The sequence below is a fragment of the Pristiophorus japonicus genome, chromosome 20 (assembly GCF_044704955.1).
Source record: "Pristiophorus japonicus isolate sPriJap1 chromosome 20, sPriJap1.hap1, whole genome shotgun sequence".
Taxonomy (NCBI): Eukaryota; Metazoa; Chordata; class Chondrichthyes; family Pristiophoridae; genus Pristiophorus; species Pristiophorus japonicus.
In genome coordinates, this window is record NC_091996.1 from 35,274,069 (window position 1) to 35,294,034 (window position 19,966).

Sequence of the window (19,966 nt, forward strand, 5' to 3'; positions counted from 1 at the left end):
GAGCGGCAAGCGGCCCCTGGAGCAGCGTGGCGGCGTACCACAGCAAGGTACAGCACGAGCTGGTGCAGGAGGGTGACGGCAGCGAAGAGGGATGTCATTAAGGTCCAGGTCGGTGATTGGAGCGTGGGCAGGTACAGCAGGAGCGGCGAGAGATTGTAGAGGGATGTGATCGGGGCCCAAGAGAAGTGCAAGTTCGGGGCCAGAAGAGGCGATGGCCCAGGGGCATCACGGGCCAGCCCAAGCTGCGATGTGCGTGCACTAGGTCCGTGCAGCACAGCAGGTCTCCAGTCGTCCTGGTTAACCCTTGCAACTGGAACAAGACCTAGCTCTGTCAAGCCCGTGTGGTGGCTGGTGTGCAACGGCCACCCCACATTAAAAAAAGTCCACGCACAGGCATCTTCCACCCTTCAGGATGTAGTTCAGGACCTGGAATATTAGATCCTTCATTGAAACATCTGTGAACTCATCCTTTTTTTGGTGTGGAAGCAAGTCATCCTCGTTTCGAGGGACTGCCTACGATGATGATGTATATCTGTGATACCAACTTTATCTCCATGAGAACTGATTCCCGAGTGCAGATAATTGCACCAAGGACACTCCATAGATGAGAAATATTAGCAAGCCGAAGAGGATACCTTGAGTTGCTGGCATAGTAACTTTTCAGGAAATTTACATTGGCTATTTTGGGATCGGTAAAACTGAAGCCATAAGAGTGCAGGTTCAAGGAGGTGGGCCACTGGGGAGAAGCAGTGACGGAGGATGATAAGGGTCAACCATGTTGAAGGCCATGGGATGTCAAAGAGGACGAGAATGTCACTGTAGACTTGAAGCAGGGTGAATGGAAAAGGGTCAGGCTATGACAACAAATTCCAGGTGGAGAAAAGAAAAGGAGGCTTGCAACGGGGCGATGATAGAAAAAAATCACTTGCCTACCCTGATTCCATCATTCTTTTGAGATGTAGGCATTGCTGGCAAGACAACATTTATTGCCCATCCCTAGTTGCCATTGAGAAGGTGGTGATGGGCCATCTTGAACCGCTGCAGGCCATGTGGTGAAGGTACTCTCACAATGTTGTGAGGTAGGGAGTTCCAGGATTTTGCCCCAGCGACAGTGAACGAATGGCAACTTATGTCAGGATAGTGTGAGTCTTGGTGGTGGTGCTCTCGTGTACCTACTACTCTTATCCTTCGAGGTGGCGAGGGTCATGGGTTTGGGAGGTGTTGAAGAATCCTTGCTGCAGTTCATTCTGTAGATAATGCGCACAACAGCCACAGTGCGGCCGTAGTGGAGAGAGTGAATGTTTGAGCTAGTGGATGGGATGCCCATCAAGCAGACTGCTTTGTCCTGGATGGTCATGGTTCATGAGTACTGTTGCAGCTGCACCCATCAAAGTGGTGAGTATTCCATCACACTCCTGACCTGTGCTTTGGAGGAGTCAGGGCGAGCTACTCCCCACAGACCACCTAGCTTTTGACCAGCCCCGCACAATCCAATGAAAGGTGATTGACCTGAAACGTTAACTCATTTTCTCGCTCCGCAGATGCTGCCTGACCTGCTGAATGTGAGTTTTTAATTTCAGATTTCAAGCATCAGCAGTATTTTGCTTTTATTTTTTTAAATTATGAAAATAAAACCTGCTTTAGATATCAGTTGGCTGAAGGCTGGCTAAGAGGCCACAAAATCTCTCTCCTGTATTGCTAAGTGTGCACATAATTTGCATTAAAATGTTCCATCATTTTTATCTTTACCATCTTGAAGATATCCTCGCTGCCATCATCAAATTTCTGTTGCATTCGCTCCTCCAGGAAATAGATGCGAAGTTTGAGGTTAAAGTTCTCTTTCTTGAGATCAGTGATTTGCTGCAAGATAAAAGTGACCATGAGACATGGCAGCAGGTGGAGTACATCTTCCAATCCATCTAAAATTGATCTCGACACTCAAATATGCTAGCTTTAACCTTACATACACTTTTTAAACAGTGCAGCCACGGACAAGGTGCTGAACCATTAGGCAGCCAATGCCTTCAGAGATCTCTTTAAAAAATAGAAAGTGTCATTCTAGAATGAGAAGCATTCCTTATGGGAACAGCGTCAGCAATGCAAGAGTACACATGATGTAATATAATCCCCCGCTTACGACGGGAGTATGTACTGAAGCACTTTGTGATCAGCTTTGAAACTTAAACCTCCCCCCACCCCATACAGAAAATAACGTCATCATATTGGTGTTTGCAAATTCAGATTTCAGCTGATAAATTGTAATATCTTAGGACTGAACTTATTTAAAAAGAAACTTTATCAAATCACCCAAGTCTTCCTGCATTAGCCAATCTTTAAGCACCAATCACATTGTACAGGTAGTTGATTAATTTCCTGCAATAACTAAAAATAGGTGAGTAAATAGCTGAACAGGAATCTTTACAAACCCAAGTAGCATAGGTCCATGGCATCCGCAGCTTCTAAATTTACAAAGTGCCATCTGGACTATCACTTCACTGAAATAGAAACCCATCCCCAAGCCCTTTACGAGGAAGTACTTACAGAATGATGACAAAAAAAAAATTCTTTACTTTTTTTGCCAATGACTACTTGTAATGTAAATAAGCTATCTGCACTGTAGATTAGAAGTCAAATAAAAACCAAATGGAACTCTTTGAAAGCTTTATTGTTGCCCACATTCTTTCAAGCAGAGCGGAGGATTTCCCTCTTCAAAATAAAAGGAGGAAAGGACAGTTTTAACCTTGGGCGACCCAACAAACTGGTTAATGATCAGCCTCGGCTCAGAAGTACCAGGCTCACTTCTAAATTGGAAGGGCTCAGGTTCAAGTCCCATTCCGGTACTTGAGCACATAATTTAGGCCAACGCTTCAGTGCAGTACTGAGGGAATACTTTCAAAGGTGTCGTCTTTCATTAAACCAAAGTCCCATCTCCCTGTTCAGGTGGACGTAAAAGATCCCACTGCACTATTGGAAAAGCGGTAGGGTGCTCTCCTGGTGCATTGACCACCATTTATTCCTCAGCCTGCACCACTTAAAACAGATTCACTGGTTATTTATCTCATTTCTGTTTGTGGGCCTTTTGCTGTGCACACATCTGTTGTTGCATTTGCTTGCATAACAGTAACTACACTTCAAAACTAATGCGTTGCCTATATTGGCAGGGTGCAGGGTGGCCAAGACTGGGAATTAAACATACAGGGGTATCTGACGATTCGGAAAGATAGACAAGGGAAAGGAGGTGGGGTAGCTCTGTTAATAAAGGATGATATCAGGGCAGTTGTGAGAGACAATATTTGCTCTAATGAACAAAATGTTGAATCATTGTGGGTGGAGATTAGATAGTAAAGGGAAAAAGTCACAGGTGGGTGTAGTTTATAGGCCCCCAAATAATAACTTCACGGTGAGGAGGGCAATAATCAAGGGAATAATGAAGGCATGTGAAAAAGGAACAGCAGTAATCATGGGGGATTTTAACCTACATATCAATTGGTCAAATCAAATCGCACGGGGTAGCCTGGAGGAGGAATTCATAGAATGCATACGGGATTGTTTCTTGGAACAGTATGTTACAGAACCTACAAGGGAGCAAGCTATCTTAGATCTGGTCCTGTGTAATGAACGATCTACTAGTAAAAGATCCTCTCGGAATGAGTGATCACAGTATGGTTGAATTTGTAATACAGATTGAGGATGAGGAAGTAGTGTCTCAAACGAGCATACTATGCTTAAACAAAGGGGATACAGTGGGATGAGGACAGAGTTGGCTAAAGTAGACTGGAAACACAGACTAAACGGTGGCACAATTGAGGAACAGTGGAGGACTTTTAAGGAGCTCTTTCATAGTGCTCAACAAAAATATATTCCAGTGAAAAAGAAGGGCGGTAAGAGAAGGGATAACCAGCCGTGGATAACCAAGGAAATAAAGGAGTATCAAATTAAAAACCAATGCGTAAGGCTACTGGGAAAATAGAAGAGTGGGAAAATTTTAAACGACAGCAAAGAATGACTAAGAAAGCAATAAAGAAAGGAAAGATAGATTACGAAGGTAAACTTGCGCAAAACATAAAAACGGATAGTAAAAGCATTTACAGATATATAAAATGGAAAAGAGTGACTAAAGTAAATGTTGGTCCCTTAGAAGATGAGAAGGGGGATTTAATAATGGGAAATGTGGAAATAGCTGAGACCTTAAACAATTATTTTGCTTCGGTCTTCACAGTGGAATACACAAAAACCATGCCAAAAATTGCTGGTCACAGGAATGTGGGAAGGGAGGACCTTGAGACAATCACCATCACTAAGGGGGTAGTGCTGGACAGGCTAATGGGACTCAAGGTAGACAAGTCCCCTGGTCCTGATGAACTGCATCCCAGGGTATTAAAAGAGATGGCGGAAGTTATAGCAGATGCATTCGTTATAATCTACCAAAAGTCTCTGGACTCTGGGGAGGCACCAGCGGATTGGAAAGCAGCTAATATAACGCCTCTGTTTAAAAAAAAGGGGGCAGACAAAAGGCAGGTAACTATAGGCCGGTTAGTTTAACATCTGTAGTGGGGAAAATGCTTGAAACTATTAAAGGAAGAAATAGCGGGACATCTAGACAGGAATAGTGCAATCAAGCAGACACAACATGGATTCATGAAGGGGAAATCATGTTTAACTAATTTACTGGAATTCTTTGAGGATATAACGAGCATGGTGGATAGAGGTGTACTTAGATTTTCAAAAGGCATTCGATAAGGTGCCACACAAAAGGTTACCGCAGAAGATAAAGGTACGTGGAGTCAGAGGAAATGTATTAGCATGGTTAGAGAATTGGCTAACTAACAGAAAGCAGAGAGTCGGTATAAATGGGTCCTTTTCGGGTTGGCAATCGGTGGTTAGTGGTGTGCCACAGGGATCGGTGCTGGGACCACAACTGTTTACAATATAGATAGATGACCTGGAAGAGGGGACAGAGTGTAGTGTTACAAAATTTGCAGATGACAAAGATTAGTGAGAAAGCGGATTGTGTAGAGGACACAGAAAGGCTGCAAAGAGATTTAGATAGGTTAAGCGAATGGGCTAAGGTTTGGCAGATGGAATACAATGTCGGAAAGTGTGAGGTCATCCACCTTGGGAAAAAACAAACAGTAAAAAAGGGAATATTATTTGAATGGGGAGAAATTACAACATGCTGCAGTGCAGAGGGACCTGGGGGTCCTTGTGCATGAATCCCAAAAAGTTAGTTTGCAGGTGCAGCAGGTCATCAGGAAGGCGAATGGAATATTGGCCTTCATTGCGAGGGGGATGGAGTACAAAAGCAGGGAGGTCCTTCTGCAATTGTATAGGGTATTGGTGAGGCCGCACGTGGAGTACTGCGTGCAGTTTTGGTCACCTTACTTAAGGAAGGATTGACTAGTTTTGGAGGGGGTACAGAGACAATTCATGAGGCTGATTCCGGAGATGAGGGGGTTACCTTATGATGATAGATTGAGTAGACTGAGTCTTTACTCATTGGAGTTCAGAAGAATGAGGGGTGATCTTATAGAAACATTTAAAATAATGAAAGAGATAGACAAGATAGAGGCAGAGAGGTTGTTTCCACTAGTCGCGGAGACTAGAACTAGGGGTCACAACCTCAAAATACGGGGGAGCCAATTTAAAACCGAGTTGAAAAGGAATTTCTTCTCCCAGAGGGTTGTGAATCTGTGGAATTCTCTGCCCAAGGAAGCAGTTGAGGCTAGCTCATTGAATGTATTCAAGTCATAGATAGATAGATTTTTAACCAATAAGGGAATTAAGGGTTATGGGGAGCGGGCGGGTAAGTGGAGCAGAGTCCACGGCCAGATCAGCCATGATCTTGTTGAATGGCGGAGCAGGCTCGAGGGGCTAGATGGCGTACTCTTGTTCCTAATTCTTATGTTCTATGTTCTTATAAAGCAGTGGGGGATGTGAAAAGCTATACATAACTTCAGGTTTGTTCTTTCTCTGCAGGTTGGAAGAATAATAAATTATGACTGATTATTCAATCCACAAATTTAAATAAAGCTATTCCTATCGTGCAGTTGATCAATGATGCAAATTTCAGCTGCAGAAGCTGAATTGTTTGAGCATATAGTTCCTGACCAGTGATTTCTCCTCCCCTGTAGCTGCATTAGTCCAGGAAAATAACACATTTTAATCTTGCAGTGCAACAAGCTACATAACAAATGATGCATCTCGGTATACAGACTGTAATGATCTCCAACATCAAAGCCATCATTCAATGAACTAAAACTATATTCTTCATCATCGGCTGTCCCTCGGAATCGAAGACTTGCTTCCACTTTTGAAGTGAGTTCTTTGGTGGCTGAACAATCCAATATGAGAACCACAGTCTCGGTCACAGGTGGTCTGATTGAAAATGTGACTTTGCATTGGCAGATAAGCCAAGTACTTGGAACTCCTGCCTGACAGATTAGTTTGATCATGTTCAGTACAGTTCAAATCTGCAGGAGTCACAAATATTCTCAGTCATGCATTGTTACAGTTTACCCATCTGTGCATGATCTGGTTGTTTCGCACTGTACAAGGATGTTCCACTGTCCTGAAGTTGCCAAATCCTACCCCGCACTCACCAGCCGCATTAAATGTTTCCTCTCCAGCTCTCACTTTTTCTCCCCGACCCACTTTGTTCCTTAGCTTTGTCCAATTTCCTCCCTTGGCTCGTCACCCCTCTACTCCACCAGCACACAATGTTTTAACAGATTCCTCCGTCATCCAGGAATCTCAAACTGACAGCACTTTGGAAAGTCCCAACAGCAAAGAAATTTCCAGCACTATTGCGCTGCCAGGAAAGGGGGGGGGGGGGGGGGGGGGGCGCGGCACGAACACCCCAGATCTGCCACTCATGGAATATCCCGGCAACATCTGTGAACCAGCTCTCATGTCTGGTACTATTGATGTGGCGTTTGAGAACTCTGTTGCCTCGTTCAACTGTTCTTTCACTACAACTTGTATCACAAATCGGTTTTATTCTGGCTGACAATATTTCATGCTTTACTCTTCAAACCTCTTTTCTTTCCCTTCCTCCCAATTACTAATTCCTCAAAAAGTCCAGCTGTCGCCTCTGCCCTCTCCCACTATCCAAGCCATATCTAACCCCTCCATTCTTCTCCAAAATCCTCCACTGCATCATCACCATTCCTTGTTCCAATTCTTTCCCCAATCCTCAGAACATACATCCACACCCCCATCTCCCCAAGAAAGAGTTCTTGTTCAAAGTGATGTCCTATGTGGCTGTGAACACGACAACCATATGCCGTCCGTTCCACAGTTAAGTCAATCATTCCTATTTTCCCCCCACTCCCCAGCCCAAAATTGGTACAGTGGAGGTTGTATTGTTCAGCTCCTGCCAGAAACATTGTGCCTCAGGTGGAAATCTTGTCATTTGATCAAGCTGAACTTGATGGGTTGCACTCAGTGCCCTGATTAAGTTCAGGATCAGATTTTCACACATGCCTACTTATCTCAGCTTTGCCAGCATCAAAACCCTCATCCATACCATCGTCACCTTTCTCTAATGCTCTCGATAGCCTCTAGAGCTCCAGCATACAAAGAATGAACGAAAGAACGCTTGCATTTATGCTGTTGCCTTACTTCAGAACACCCCAAACACATCACAGCCAATTAAGTACTTTTGAAGTGTTGCCACTGTTGTAATGTAGAGCTGCTCATTTTCACACAGCAAGATCCGATGAGATAAACATTTGGTATAAACACCAATTCAACATAGCCTGCCCCATGCCAATCACTAGTCCTTGCTGACCTCCAATGGTTCTCCATCGCCAAATGCACAGGCTTAAAAATTCACATTTTCAATAACTTTCTTTTTCTAAGATTTGCACACAGTTAAGACAACTAGAGCACCTCTGGACACAGTTTGTCTGATGGAAACAACTCTGGGCCCCAACTTCTCGTTCTCTACCATCTCATCACAAACTTGTTTATACTATTGTCAGTTGGGCTCCTTTTTCCAATTTCCTTTCTTATTCCCTCAAACCCCCAAGTATGCCATCCTAGAGTTGAAATCAAAGCTCAGACAGTCTCTCCAATTCCATCACAAGGCCTCACCTTTCAAATTAGGCTTTCCATCTTCCTACAATAGTCAAGCTTTCACAACCCGCTTGGTTCCATCCAAATCACTATTCCGCGGCTTATTTCCTTGGTCATGCCATGCAATAATGTTTTTTTGTCCTTTACGTTTGTTTCAGTAAAAACAACTTGTGCATTTATGAATGGCAAACATCAATTTGTATGCAACACTTCTTTTCAATCCTCGATGGTCGCTCTCAATCAGCACAATGTCTTGTTAAATTATATTAAAAAGTCACCATTATTCTGTGCATCTGCAAAACAAGTCTATTAAAAACAAAATATTTGCCAGATGCCACAAATTTAAAATTAAACAGTTTAGATTTGTGAAAATGCTGCTGGTAGGTCAAATTACATGGAGTCCTGAAAAAAAAATGCAAAAGTATAAAAAGTCAGTACACAAAAATTCTGGAATTGACCAAGAGTTGTTGTTGGGCCACAATGACTGTTCAGCAGCGTGCTTGTAGATTGTAACTGTAACTCTGCTCTTTTATCCAATTTAAGATAACTCCTTTCTGCCCATCCTACTCAGCAGATTCAAAGAGTAAAAGAAGAACATAAGAGCAGGAGTAGGCTATAGAGCCCCTCGAGCCTGCTCCACCATTTAATACAATCATGGCTGATCTAATCATGGACTCGGGTCCACTTCCTTGCCCGCTTCCCATAACCTCGTATCCCCAATTGGAAATTGTTAAATGACACAGATATGCAGGTTAGTAAACAAACATTCTTCATTGGGGTAAGAGAATAAAATCAAAAATTAATATAAAATTCTATGTTCAAGTAGGAGTGAAAACATGAGGCTACACCTTATAAACATTAAACGTGCAACAGAATGGGCCCAAGTTTCCACATGATTTGCGCCTGATTTTTAGGAGCAACTGGTGGAGAACGGACTATCTTAGAATTCGCAATTCTCCATATTTTTCTTTCTGCAGTTCTAGTCAGGTAGAACAGTTCTACTTTGGAACAGAATTTTTTCTTCAAAAGGGGGCGTGTCCGGCCACTGACGCCTGATTTGAAAGTTTCCACAGTGACAATGTACTCCAAACTAAAGTAGAATGGAGCAAGTGAAGATTTTTGTAGAACTGAAAAAACCTGTTCTACACATTAAAAAAATCAGGCACAGGTTACAAATCAGGCGTCCAGAACGAGGTGGGGGGGGGGGGGGGAAGGGAACTCATTAAATTCTACAATCAATCCTTATTTATACTTATACAAATATTATACAAATAAATCCAACCTGAATAAACATTTATAAGCAAAGAAAAGATTAAATAAACCATCTTCCTACCTGTGTGAAAGTGCTTCAGCCAGGAAGAATGGTGCAGCAAGCCTCACAAAACGAGGGAGCCGACCGAACGCGGGCGGGGGAGGAGGGAGCCGACCGAACGCGGGCTGGGGGGGGGGGGGGGGAGGAGGAGGAGGAGGGAGCCGACCGAACGCGGGGGGGGGGGGGGGGGGAAGGAAGGGAAGGGAGCCGACGAACGCGGGGGGGGGGAGCCTACCGAACGCGGGGGGTGGGGGAGGGAAGTGAGCCGACCGAACGCAGGGGGTGGGGCCGACTGAACGGAGGGGGGGGAGGGAGGGAAGGAATGGAGCCGTTCCAGATGGCTGGCAGGAAAGAGAGAAGGCTGCAGGCAGCCTCAGAAATTGAGGAGCCATTTTCCGATGGCAAAAGGGGGAGGTCGGCGGGAAACGGCTGCCTCAACTTTGAGGCTTCCTGCACCCTTCTCACTGCTACAAGAAGCCTCTGTGCTGATGGCAATGTACTTTTATTAAAAAATGTTCAAAAACTAAACAGCTACAAAGAACTACAAAAATGGCCGAGTGCCAATGTTTTTTTCATGGAGCATGTGCAAACACTCCAACGCGCACGTGCAGCGTTGCCGGCAGGAAAAAAAACTAATTTAAATAGTACCCGCCCCCTCCCACTTACAAAAATCGGCGCGTGTAGGCTCCGCCCCTCTGGGCGCCGCGCCAAGCAGACAAGGAGCTGCAAAGCGCTCGAGAAACGCTCGTTTTTTTTCCAGCGCCGTTTTAGGCGCGAAAAACGGGCGCCCAGCTCAGAGGGGCGCCCGTTTTTTATCCTGTGGAAACTTGGGCCCAATGAGTGGTGCTCTTCAGTCACTCGCAGTGCCGGATTACAATTCACAGCTTTCTGTGCAATAATGGCCATGCTGATAGATAGTTCAGTGTCACAGTCCATAATCACATTTCACTAGGATGCCAAAAAAATTAAATTAGGTTCCTGGGACCTTTGTACCACCAATATATCGAAAAAAAGCAGCCAACAGATATAGAATCTGTAAAACTCTCCAATTCAAATCAATACCTGGAACCCCTTCATTGGAAAAGATGCAGGTTGAGTAATTACAATCGTTAAGTTAAATGCAACAGCTTCTTAATTGCAACAATAATTTTCAAAGAAACATTTCCTTATCAAGTCAGTTATGCCTATTAACATGAATCTCTCAACTTAAAAAATACATATTTTGAATAAATCTTTATATTATATGTTACAAACAGAGTCACAACAAAATATGTATCGAAATCTCAGATATTGGGTTTGGTTAATAATGAAACCCATGTAGAAATGTCAACACGAGTTACACCTGTAGGTGGCACTGTGAAGGATTGGCGATGTGATGGTGTTCAGCACCGATATAACATATCGGATTATTGGGTGGCCAGTGAATTATCTTTATGAAATATTTCTCAGTCTTGTCATCTTTTTATAATTAGCTTCAAGGCAGCAAGTATTAAACATTTCAATTTTAGTTTACATATTAATTTTATACAGTCCACAACCCAAACTAGTAAGCACAGGACTAAAGAGAAATTCAGGGCACTTACACACAAAGTCGAAAGGAGATAAAAGTAATCGTTTGGGTTTCAAACCTTATGAAATAAATATTTATAAACACTCAGTTGATCGAAAGAGGCAAAAAATCAGCGGAGTGGAGATGCTTGGGAGGCATAGTTTACATCAACTCTGTTGGGGCTGCACATCTAATGATTTGAATGTTATGTTTTGCAAGACATTCGAGGTAGGAATGTTTGTAGCCCCAAGGACCACATGCACCTGGTCAAGTTCCAGGGACTGAGGATGGAGATATGCTCCAGTGACAAGAGTGTGGGAATGTCACACACGTTAGGGGGAGAGTCAGTTGCTCACCAACAGACTCCAGATCTGTTCAAATCTCAAATCACCCTCACCAGTGGGAATGTGAGGAAAGATTGAAAGAGATGCTACAAGATAGACGCTTGTTTATATCTTTGTGTGGGTGTGTAATATCTTAACATATCGACTAATTATATCTTTATTTGGGAGTAACATCTTTTATGTTGGCTCCATATCTTTGATAGTCACAGAAGGGCTACACTGGGTCAGCCAAGTTTGAGGGGGGGGGGGGTGGTATAATGGTACATGGAGACAGGGTGAGAGTGCATCTGTCGGAGAAGGGGAGCAGGGAGAACATAATTAGGAGCAGGAGTAGGCCATTCGGCCCCTTGAGCCTGCTCCACCATTCAATGAGATCATGGCTGATCTTTTACCTCAACTCCACTTTCCTGCACTGTCCCCATAAGAACATAAGAATTAGGAGCAGGAGTAGGCCATCTAGCCCCTCGAGCCTGCTCCGCCATTCAACAAGATCATGGCTGATCTGGCCGTGGACTCAGCTCCACTTACCCGCCCACTCCCCGTAACCCTTAATTCCCTTATTCGTTAAAAATCTATCTATCTGTGACTTGAATACATTCAATGAGATTGCCTCAACTGCTTCCTTGGGCAGAGAATTCCACAGATTCACAACCCTCTGGGAGAAGAAATTCCTTCTCAACTCGGTTTTAAATTGGCTCCCCTGTATTTTGAGGCTGTGCCCCCTAGTTCTAGTCTCCCCGACCAATGGAAACAACCTCTCTGCCTCTATCTTGTCTATCCCTTTCATTATTTTAAATGTTTCTATAAGATCACCCCTCATCCTTCTGAACTCCAACGAGTAAAGACCCAGTCTACTCAATCTATCATCATAAGGTAACCCCCTCATCTCCGGAATCAGCCTAGTGAATCGTCTCTGTACCCCCTCCAAAGCTAGTATATCCTTCCTTAAGTAAGGTGACCAAAACTGCACGCAGTACTCCAGGTGCGGCCTCACCAATACCTTGTACAGTTGCAGAAGGACCGCCCTGCTTTTGTACCCCATCCCTCTCGCAATGAAGGCCAACATTCCATTCGCCTTCCTGATTACCTGCTGCACCTGCAAACTAACTTTTTGGGATTCATGCACAAGGACCCCCAGGTCCCTCTGCACCGCAGCATGTTGTAATTTCTCCCCATTCAAATAATATCCCCTTTACTGTTTCTCTTCCCTCCCACCCCCAAGGTGGATGACTTCTCACTTTCCGACATTGTATTCCATCTGCCAAACCTTAGCCCATTCGCTTAACCTATCTAAATCTCTTTGCAGCCTCTCTGTGTCCTCTACACAACCTGCTTTCCCACTAATCTTTGTGTCATCTGCAAATTTTGTTACACTACACTCTGTCCCCTCTTCCAGGTCATCTGTATATTGTAAACAGTTGTGGTCCCAGCACCGATCCCTGTGGCACACTACTAACCACCGATTTCCAACCTGAAAAGGACCCATTTATCCCCACTCTCTGCTTTCTGTTAGCCAGCCAATTCTCTATCCATGCTAATACATTTCCTCTGACTCCGCGTACCTTTATCTTCTGCAGTAACCTTTTGTGTGGCATCTTATCGAATGCCTTTTAGAAATCTAAATACACCACATCCATCGTTACACCTCTGTCCACCATGCTTGTTATATCCCCATATCCCTTAATATAAAAAAATCCATCGATCTTGGTCTGGAATATACTCAAAGACTGAGCCTTCACAGCTCTCTGGGGTAGAGAATTCTAAAAGATTCACCACCTGCTGAGTGAAGAAGTTTCTCCTCATCTCCATCCTAAATGGCCGACCCCTTATTTGGAGACTGTGACCCCTGGTTCTAGACTCCCTAGCCAGAGGAAACATCCTCCCTGCATCTACCTTGAAAAAATTTGTAAGAATTTTGTACGTTTCATGACAATCCTCATCTCTACAATTCTCGACCCCCTTCACTGCTCCCCAGAATGCTTGTCTGAGATGTTTTCTTGGAGTCGCCGCAATTTCCTCCAATTAACACTGGGAAGACTTTGTATGGAAGGGTAAAGCATTAAAAAGGACATCATGCAGACAGGACTATTATGCCTGGGCTGGATGCAAAGATAATGAGGTGCAGTGTAGGATTATAGGGAAGATAGCATAATGCAAAGGAGTCATTAGCACATTGTGCGTGCGAGGAGGGGGATGGGTCAGTAGCAACAGGAAACTCTCACAGCATCAAAGCAGCCCTAACCAATGAACAACATTCGCTGACAGTGATTCTGCATCCTCAAACACAGCCAACCACACCAATTGGAGGGGGGGGGGGGGGGAAGAAAGAAGAGAGAAAGATGGAGGAGGAGGAGGAGGACGAGAAGGATGATGATTTTTAATATATAAAACTACTACTGCTGTACATCAATTCCTTTGGCAATCTGGAAGCAACGTCTCAATTTAACCGGAAAATAAAATGTTTGTGTGATTCTTATGGCTCTGCCTCATTATTTTGCCTGCTCCATTAGGTGATGCTCAATAATCCCAGCTTCCTATTGCCAGGTTAGGGAACAGGTGGAGAAGGATGGACAGGTGGACAGAGGAATCTGTTAACTAACAGGTGTCTACTTAAGTTGTCGGGCATCCTCATGACCGTTTTTTTTTAAAAAGCACTGGATCACTACTGAAGAAACCAAACAAGACTGCATGCAATGCAACTACAGTAGCTTTAGTTAAATAATTTACTTAGGATTGTTCTTGTGGTGCACCTGAAGGAGCTGTGAACACAAGCACAGTTGTTTATGAACAAAATAAATCGAAGCACTTAAGATGAACCTTTGAGATTGACATTAATGGAAATGGTTAATAGTTTCTGTTTTTTGACCGATATAAGCGACTGCCTGTTTTAACAGTGGGTGTTTTAAGTGCTGGGAACTGCATCCAAGTTTTAAATCTATTTTAGGAGTTTGAGATATATGTGGATTTAATTTCCAGCTCACCATGGAAATAAGAGTATGTGGAAATTGCAATATTGGCCAATTTCACCTTTAAAAAAGGGACAGTTGGATTTCAGAAGTTCCTTTGTTACCATGATTCATTCTGGCTGGTACCCCAAATGAATACAGCTGGGATATTCAATTTATTCCAACACCTCTACCTAGCTGTTTTTTGTGAATTTATCAACAGATCGAATTATGAGCCAATAAACAAAATTCATATTCTTTTACTGATCTCTTCCCCAAACAAAAAGTTGTGTTCCATTTAAGGAAAGAATCATTTGAGATATGCATTTCTAAAAACCTTTCTTCTGCTCTGCTCTCCAATGCCTCCTCTTAAATAACCCACATATAATTGATACTTCAAAAAAAAAAGAAATACAAATCCAGGCGTTTCATGTTACCGTACAAAATGTCTTGGAAGGTGTTGCCATGTTAAAGGCACTATATAAATGCAAATTATTAGTCCGGACAATGTTTTAGTTCCAAAACAACTTGCATTTTTATAATGCCTTTAAAGTTGATGTCCCAAAATTGTCCCTTCAGGAGCATAATCCCCCCCAAAATGGATGGCGAGCCAAAGGAGGAGATATTAGAAGCAGGTTTTAAGGAGGGTCTTAAAAGGAGATAGAAAGACAGAAGGGAGAGGGTTGGCAGGGAATGTACAAGAGTCCATAGTCAGAGGAATAGAGTGATCATGATGAGGGTGCTACTAGAAGTGGTTACAGAGATACAGAGGAGGGGGGGGGGGGTGGGGGGGGGGAGGCCATGAAGGCATTTTTTTTATTTTTTAAATAAAATCAAAAAGAGAATTTTTTATTTGATGCATGAGGGGCCAGAAGCCAATGTAGATCAACGAAGACGGGGACAAAGCATGAGCAGGACTTGGTGTGGGATAGGACACGGCCTGTGGAGGATGGGAGGTGAGCATTGCAGTAGCAATTGTGGCTGATATGGGGCAGAGATCAACGGTCTTTGCGATGGATAGGATAGTGTTGGATACCCAACTCAGGGTTGAATAGGATGGAAACAAACAGTCAAGTTTAACCGAAGGGATGGAATCAGTGGCAAGGGTATGGAGTTTCTGATGGGGGCCAAAGACAATGGTTGACCCAGTGTTTAATAAGTCTCAATTATTCCCCAGTTAAAGACTGGACGTTGAACAAGCAGTCTGGCAAAACAGTGGAAAGGTCGAGAAAGCTGGTACAAAGGTAGAGCATCACATCACCAGCGCAAGTGTTTAAATTTTGTATTTATTATATCATACCGGTAATAACTTTGCTGTGTCTGCAAAAAAAAGTTTTAATTTCCAAAGTCCCATACAATACATTACAACTTTACAGCATCTATGTTGGTCCTCTATTATCTTCTCCCCTTTCTACAATAAAATCTTAAAAATAGTTTAATAAAAAAAGAGACTACCCTCATGTGTTGAATTGAGACCCAAAGAACCTTTTATTTTACCAACCGTTTTATATTTTTGCTTTAAGTAAGTCAATTTCTTCCTCTCCCCCAATCTGCAGATTAATTAAGCTACCGCACGTGTAAGTCAGAAAACAGCATGTAAACGCTGCCCAAAATTCCCTACACTGAATTTAATTGAATACAAGTTGAGAAAATTAAGCAAAAGAAAAATCAGATACAAATGCAATTAACCAGCATTCAAGATAAATAACATGGAGACAGTGCAGTATTGTGCTCCACGCCCATCTGATCATCAAGTCTGTTCTGTTTTACAAGAGACAGTTGGCACTGCTGCAGCAACAAAGCAAGCCCTGAAACGTATACTTAGCTGGGTAACTGGTGGTGGAAGAGAGTCAAATGTGAACCACAATGCATAAGGAAAGATTTTTCCTTCCGTGGCTGTACATCCCTTACACCAAAGTTCTGAATGCCTGCACACACAGCCAGAAAAACCTAGAGAATTGTACCGTGAAAGCATAATGAAGGCCAGGCCTAGAAGCATCAAATTAATATTGATTGAATAAATTCTGAATATATCAGAGCTTCGGTACAATCAAATTCTGTTCTAGGGGAGCGAAAGGAAATCGACCGTCTTCAGCGGAAAGCCTCATCAGGATTATTCATTCTCAGATGATAAAAAGTTAAATGCTCTGACATTATGAATTCTAGGGAAAACGGAATCATTATTTGAAGTGCTGGAAAATACAGTGCTATGGGAAAATAGCAGGCGGAGAGATTATTTTTGGATTAACTCTTACAAAAAGCTGGCAGACACATTAGTCTGAATGGCCTCTTTCTGTGCCGTAAACATATGATTCCGTTATCTGTGGTGCTCATGGGATTTAGATCTTCCCCACACAGAAAAAAGCAACAGTGGATAGCTTTTCAAAAATCATAGGCTTATGATGTTATCTACATCCATTAAATGTTAAGCTTGTGGGTTTTAAAAAAAAAATTAAAGTCATCCTGCTCGTTCTTCATTTTTCGGCAGAAAACCACCCGGCAAAAGTTGCCATTTTAAAAAAAAGAGTTCCGCCAACATTTTCAATATACCGCTGGGCAGCGGACCGCCCGCGTGCAGCACCAAGAAACCGCCACTGCCCGAGTTTTGGCTCAGCGGTAACCCGCAGGCAAGATCAAAAAAATCCACCCACAAAAAGCTGCCAGAGCTGAGCGGTAGGCAGTTATCCTGCAAAGAAAGACAAGTTAAAAGGTTTTTTATAATTCAAAATTCTCATCCTGGTTTTCAAATCCCTCCATGGCCTCACCCCTCCCCATCTCCAATCTCCAATCTCCTCTAGCCCCACAGCCCCGCCCCATCCCCCCCAAATATCTGCGCTCCTTTAATGCTGCCCTCGTGGGCATCCCTGAATATAAAAATCGCTCAACCATCAGTGGCCATGCCTTCAGCTGCCTAGACCCCAAGCTCTGGAACTCCCTCCCTAAATTTCTCAGTCTCTTTCCTCCTTCAAGACACTCCTTAAAACCTACCTCTTTGACCAAGCTCCTGTCCTAATTTCTCTATGAGGCTTGGTGTCAAATTCTGTGTCTCATACTCCTGTGAAGCACCCTAGGCGTTTTACTACATTAAAGGCGCTATATAAAATACGTTGTTATTATTAAATGTGCACAACCACGGTTGTCATTAGCTCAACAGGCCAAGAACTACAGTATATACTGCGTAATAGAACATAAAATGGTCACAATTATTTCATAAACTCAATTTATTTACAAGATTTAGAATAGTGCTACAACATCGTCATAGGGAGTTTTGCTTCCATTTTAAACTGGATTTATCTAGGACACACTCTTATTCCCTTTTACCCCCAACATGGGGCGGGACAGGGATTCTTTCAACCCCATTATAGGTGCGAAGAAACGTCCCAACACCTTAGAATGAGGGTAAATGTGATTGAAATCTTTAAGTGTAGACCACCACCCTTTGACTGCAACAATCCACTAGGAATTTTGGGAAGATACTAATTTTTTTTTGGAGCAAAGATATTATACGCCAATGGACAACAGGTTTGTTTTTTGAAAAACAAAATAGTGCTTATTTCCATATGAATTTCGACTAAGTGTAGACAAGGTTTAAGAATATATCCACAGGAATATAAAGAATATCCTAAAATTATGACGTGGTAATAATCATCTCATGAGCCAAAAGTAATATTTGAACAGCACTGGCCTTCTGCCCTCTACTCCATTCCCACCTATAAATACTGTTGATTTATAAGCTTTAGAAAGTAAGAAAATTAGGCATTTGGGATTTTTTTTATGCAAGGAAAGAACACTTCTAGAATTGGTGCAGTTCTACTGCCGTAATAGATTGAAGTAAAGTAGTTTTAGGTTTGCATCAAGATAAAAGTAGCAATATAACTGAGTCAGGTGCCAATTGGACTGGAGTAGTGTAACGCCCAACTCAGATGCTCTCCACAAGGCTATTTCATATCACTTTTATATTGGCTGTAGCATAACTAGTCTTGTGAAAAACTGCATATTAAAAAGTATCCATTGAACATCCTGGGCAATTTATATATTGAGAATACCAAATTAGCATGCTCACACTTCATTAAAAATAAGGTGCCTTTATGTGACATAACTCATATGTCAACCATGTAGAAGACTCTACAAACAGATACTGATCCAACCCCAACATGGTCATTAAACCTGCTAACAAGGGTGGCGCTGTTTTGTGGCGAATGGACCTCTACCTTGCAGAGGCTGATCGGCAACCCTGACACCTCCTCCTACCTCCCCCTAGACCATGACCCCACTATTGAACATCAAGTCATCATTTCCCAGACCGTCACTGAGCTCATCTCCTCTGGAGATCTTCCCGCCACAGCCATCAACCTCAGAGTTCCCCAAACCTCCACAGCCCACTTCTACCTCCTTCCCAAGATCCACAAACAGGACTGCCCCACTAGACCCATCGTTTCATCCAGTTCTTGCCTCACGGAACTTATTGCTTCCCATCTCAACTCTATTTTTTTCTCTTCCCACCTACATCCACAACTCTTCTAATGGCCTCCGCCAGTTTTCTGGCCCCAACCGTCTCATTTTCACCATGGACGTCCAATCCCTCTACACTTCCACTCTCAACCAGGATGGCCTGAGGGCACTCCACTTCTTCCTTGAGGAGAGGCCCAGCCAGTCCCCATCCACCACCACCCTCCTCCACTTGTCTGAACTTGTTCTCACATTGAACAATTTCTCCTTTGACTCCACTATCTTCCTCCAAATTAAGGGTGTTGCTATGGGAACCCGCATGGATCCCAGCTATGCCTGACTTTTTGTGGTATATGTGGAACATTCTTTGTTCCAGTCCTACTCTGGTCCCCTCACTCACCTCTTTTTCCGGTACATTGATGACTGTATTGGTGCAGTTTCCTGCTCTTGCCCTGAACTAGAAAATTTCATTCACTTTGCATCCAATTTCCACCCTTCCCTCACCTTCACATGGTCCATCTCCAACTCTTCCATTCCTTGGCTTCTCTGCCTCCATTTCTGGGGATAGGCTATTGACAAACATTCACTATAAGCTCACTGACTCGCACAGCTACCTGGACTACACTTCCTCCCACCCCATATCCTGCAAGGATTCCATTCCATTCCAGTCTCCCAGTTTCTCAGACACCGTCAAAATCGGTTTCTCTCCACAGATGCTGCCTAATCTGTTGAGATTGGCAGCATTTTGTGTTTTTATTTCAGATTCCAGCATCCGCAGTATTTTGCTTTTGCACAAGACTTGTTGCATTAGAACAATAAATTGGACCAGGAAAAAACTGGAGCAGCCTATGCCACGGTTGACCACACAATTCTCTTCAAACACCTTTCCTCTGTCAGCCATTTGTAGCCAGAGAATCACCTGCAATGGCTTCACCTTCCACTCAGTTACCTCTGGACTCCCCCAAGCATCTATCCTTGCCCTCCCTCCACCTCCTTCCCCCCCCCCCCTCCTCTTTCCCCCCCCTCCCCTCCTCCCCCCCCTCTCTTCTCTCTCCCCCCCTTTCCCCCTCCTCCCCCTTCCCCCCCTCCTCTCTCCCCCCCCCCTTTCCCCCTCCTCCCCCTTCCCCCCACCTCTCCTCCTCTCCTCCCCGCCCCTCCTCTCTCTCCCTCCCCCCCCCCACCTCTCCTCTCTCTCTCTCTCTCTCTCTCTCCCCCCTCCCCCCCTCTCTTCCCCCCTCCGCCTCCTCTCTCTCTCTCTCCCCCTCCCCCCCCCCCCTCCTCTCTCTCCCCC

General features: G+C 43.7%; 1 protein-coding gene across 8 annotated transcripts in view; it reads right to left on the reverse strand.

The window, feature by feature from the left end:
* Nucleotides 1-19,966, reverse strand: part of cdk5rap2 (CDK5 regulatory subunit associated protein 2) — a 138,694-nt gene that overhangs the window by 110,284 nt on the left and 8,444 nt on the right. For all 8 annotated transcript variants that reach the window (XM_070862737.1, XM_070862739.1, XM_070862736.1 and 5 more), the window contains exon 4: nt 1,750-1,860. In XM_070862737.1, the coding sequence (XP_070718838.1) occupies nt 1,750-1,860 (111 nt within the window). The remainder of the gene's footprint in view (nt 1-1,749; nt 1,861-19,966) is intronic.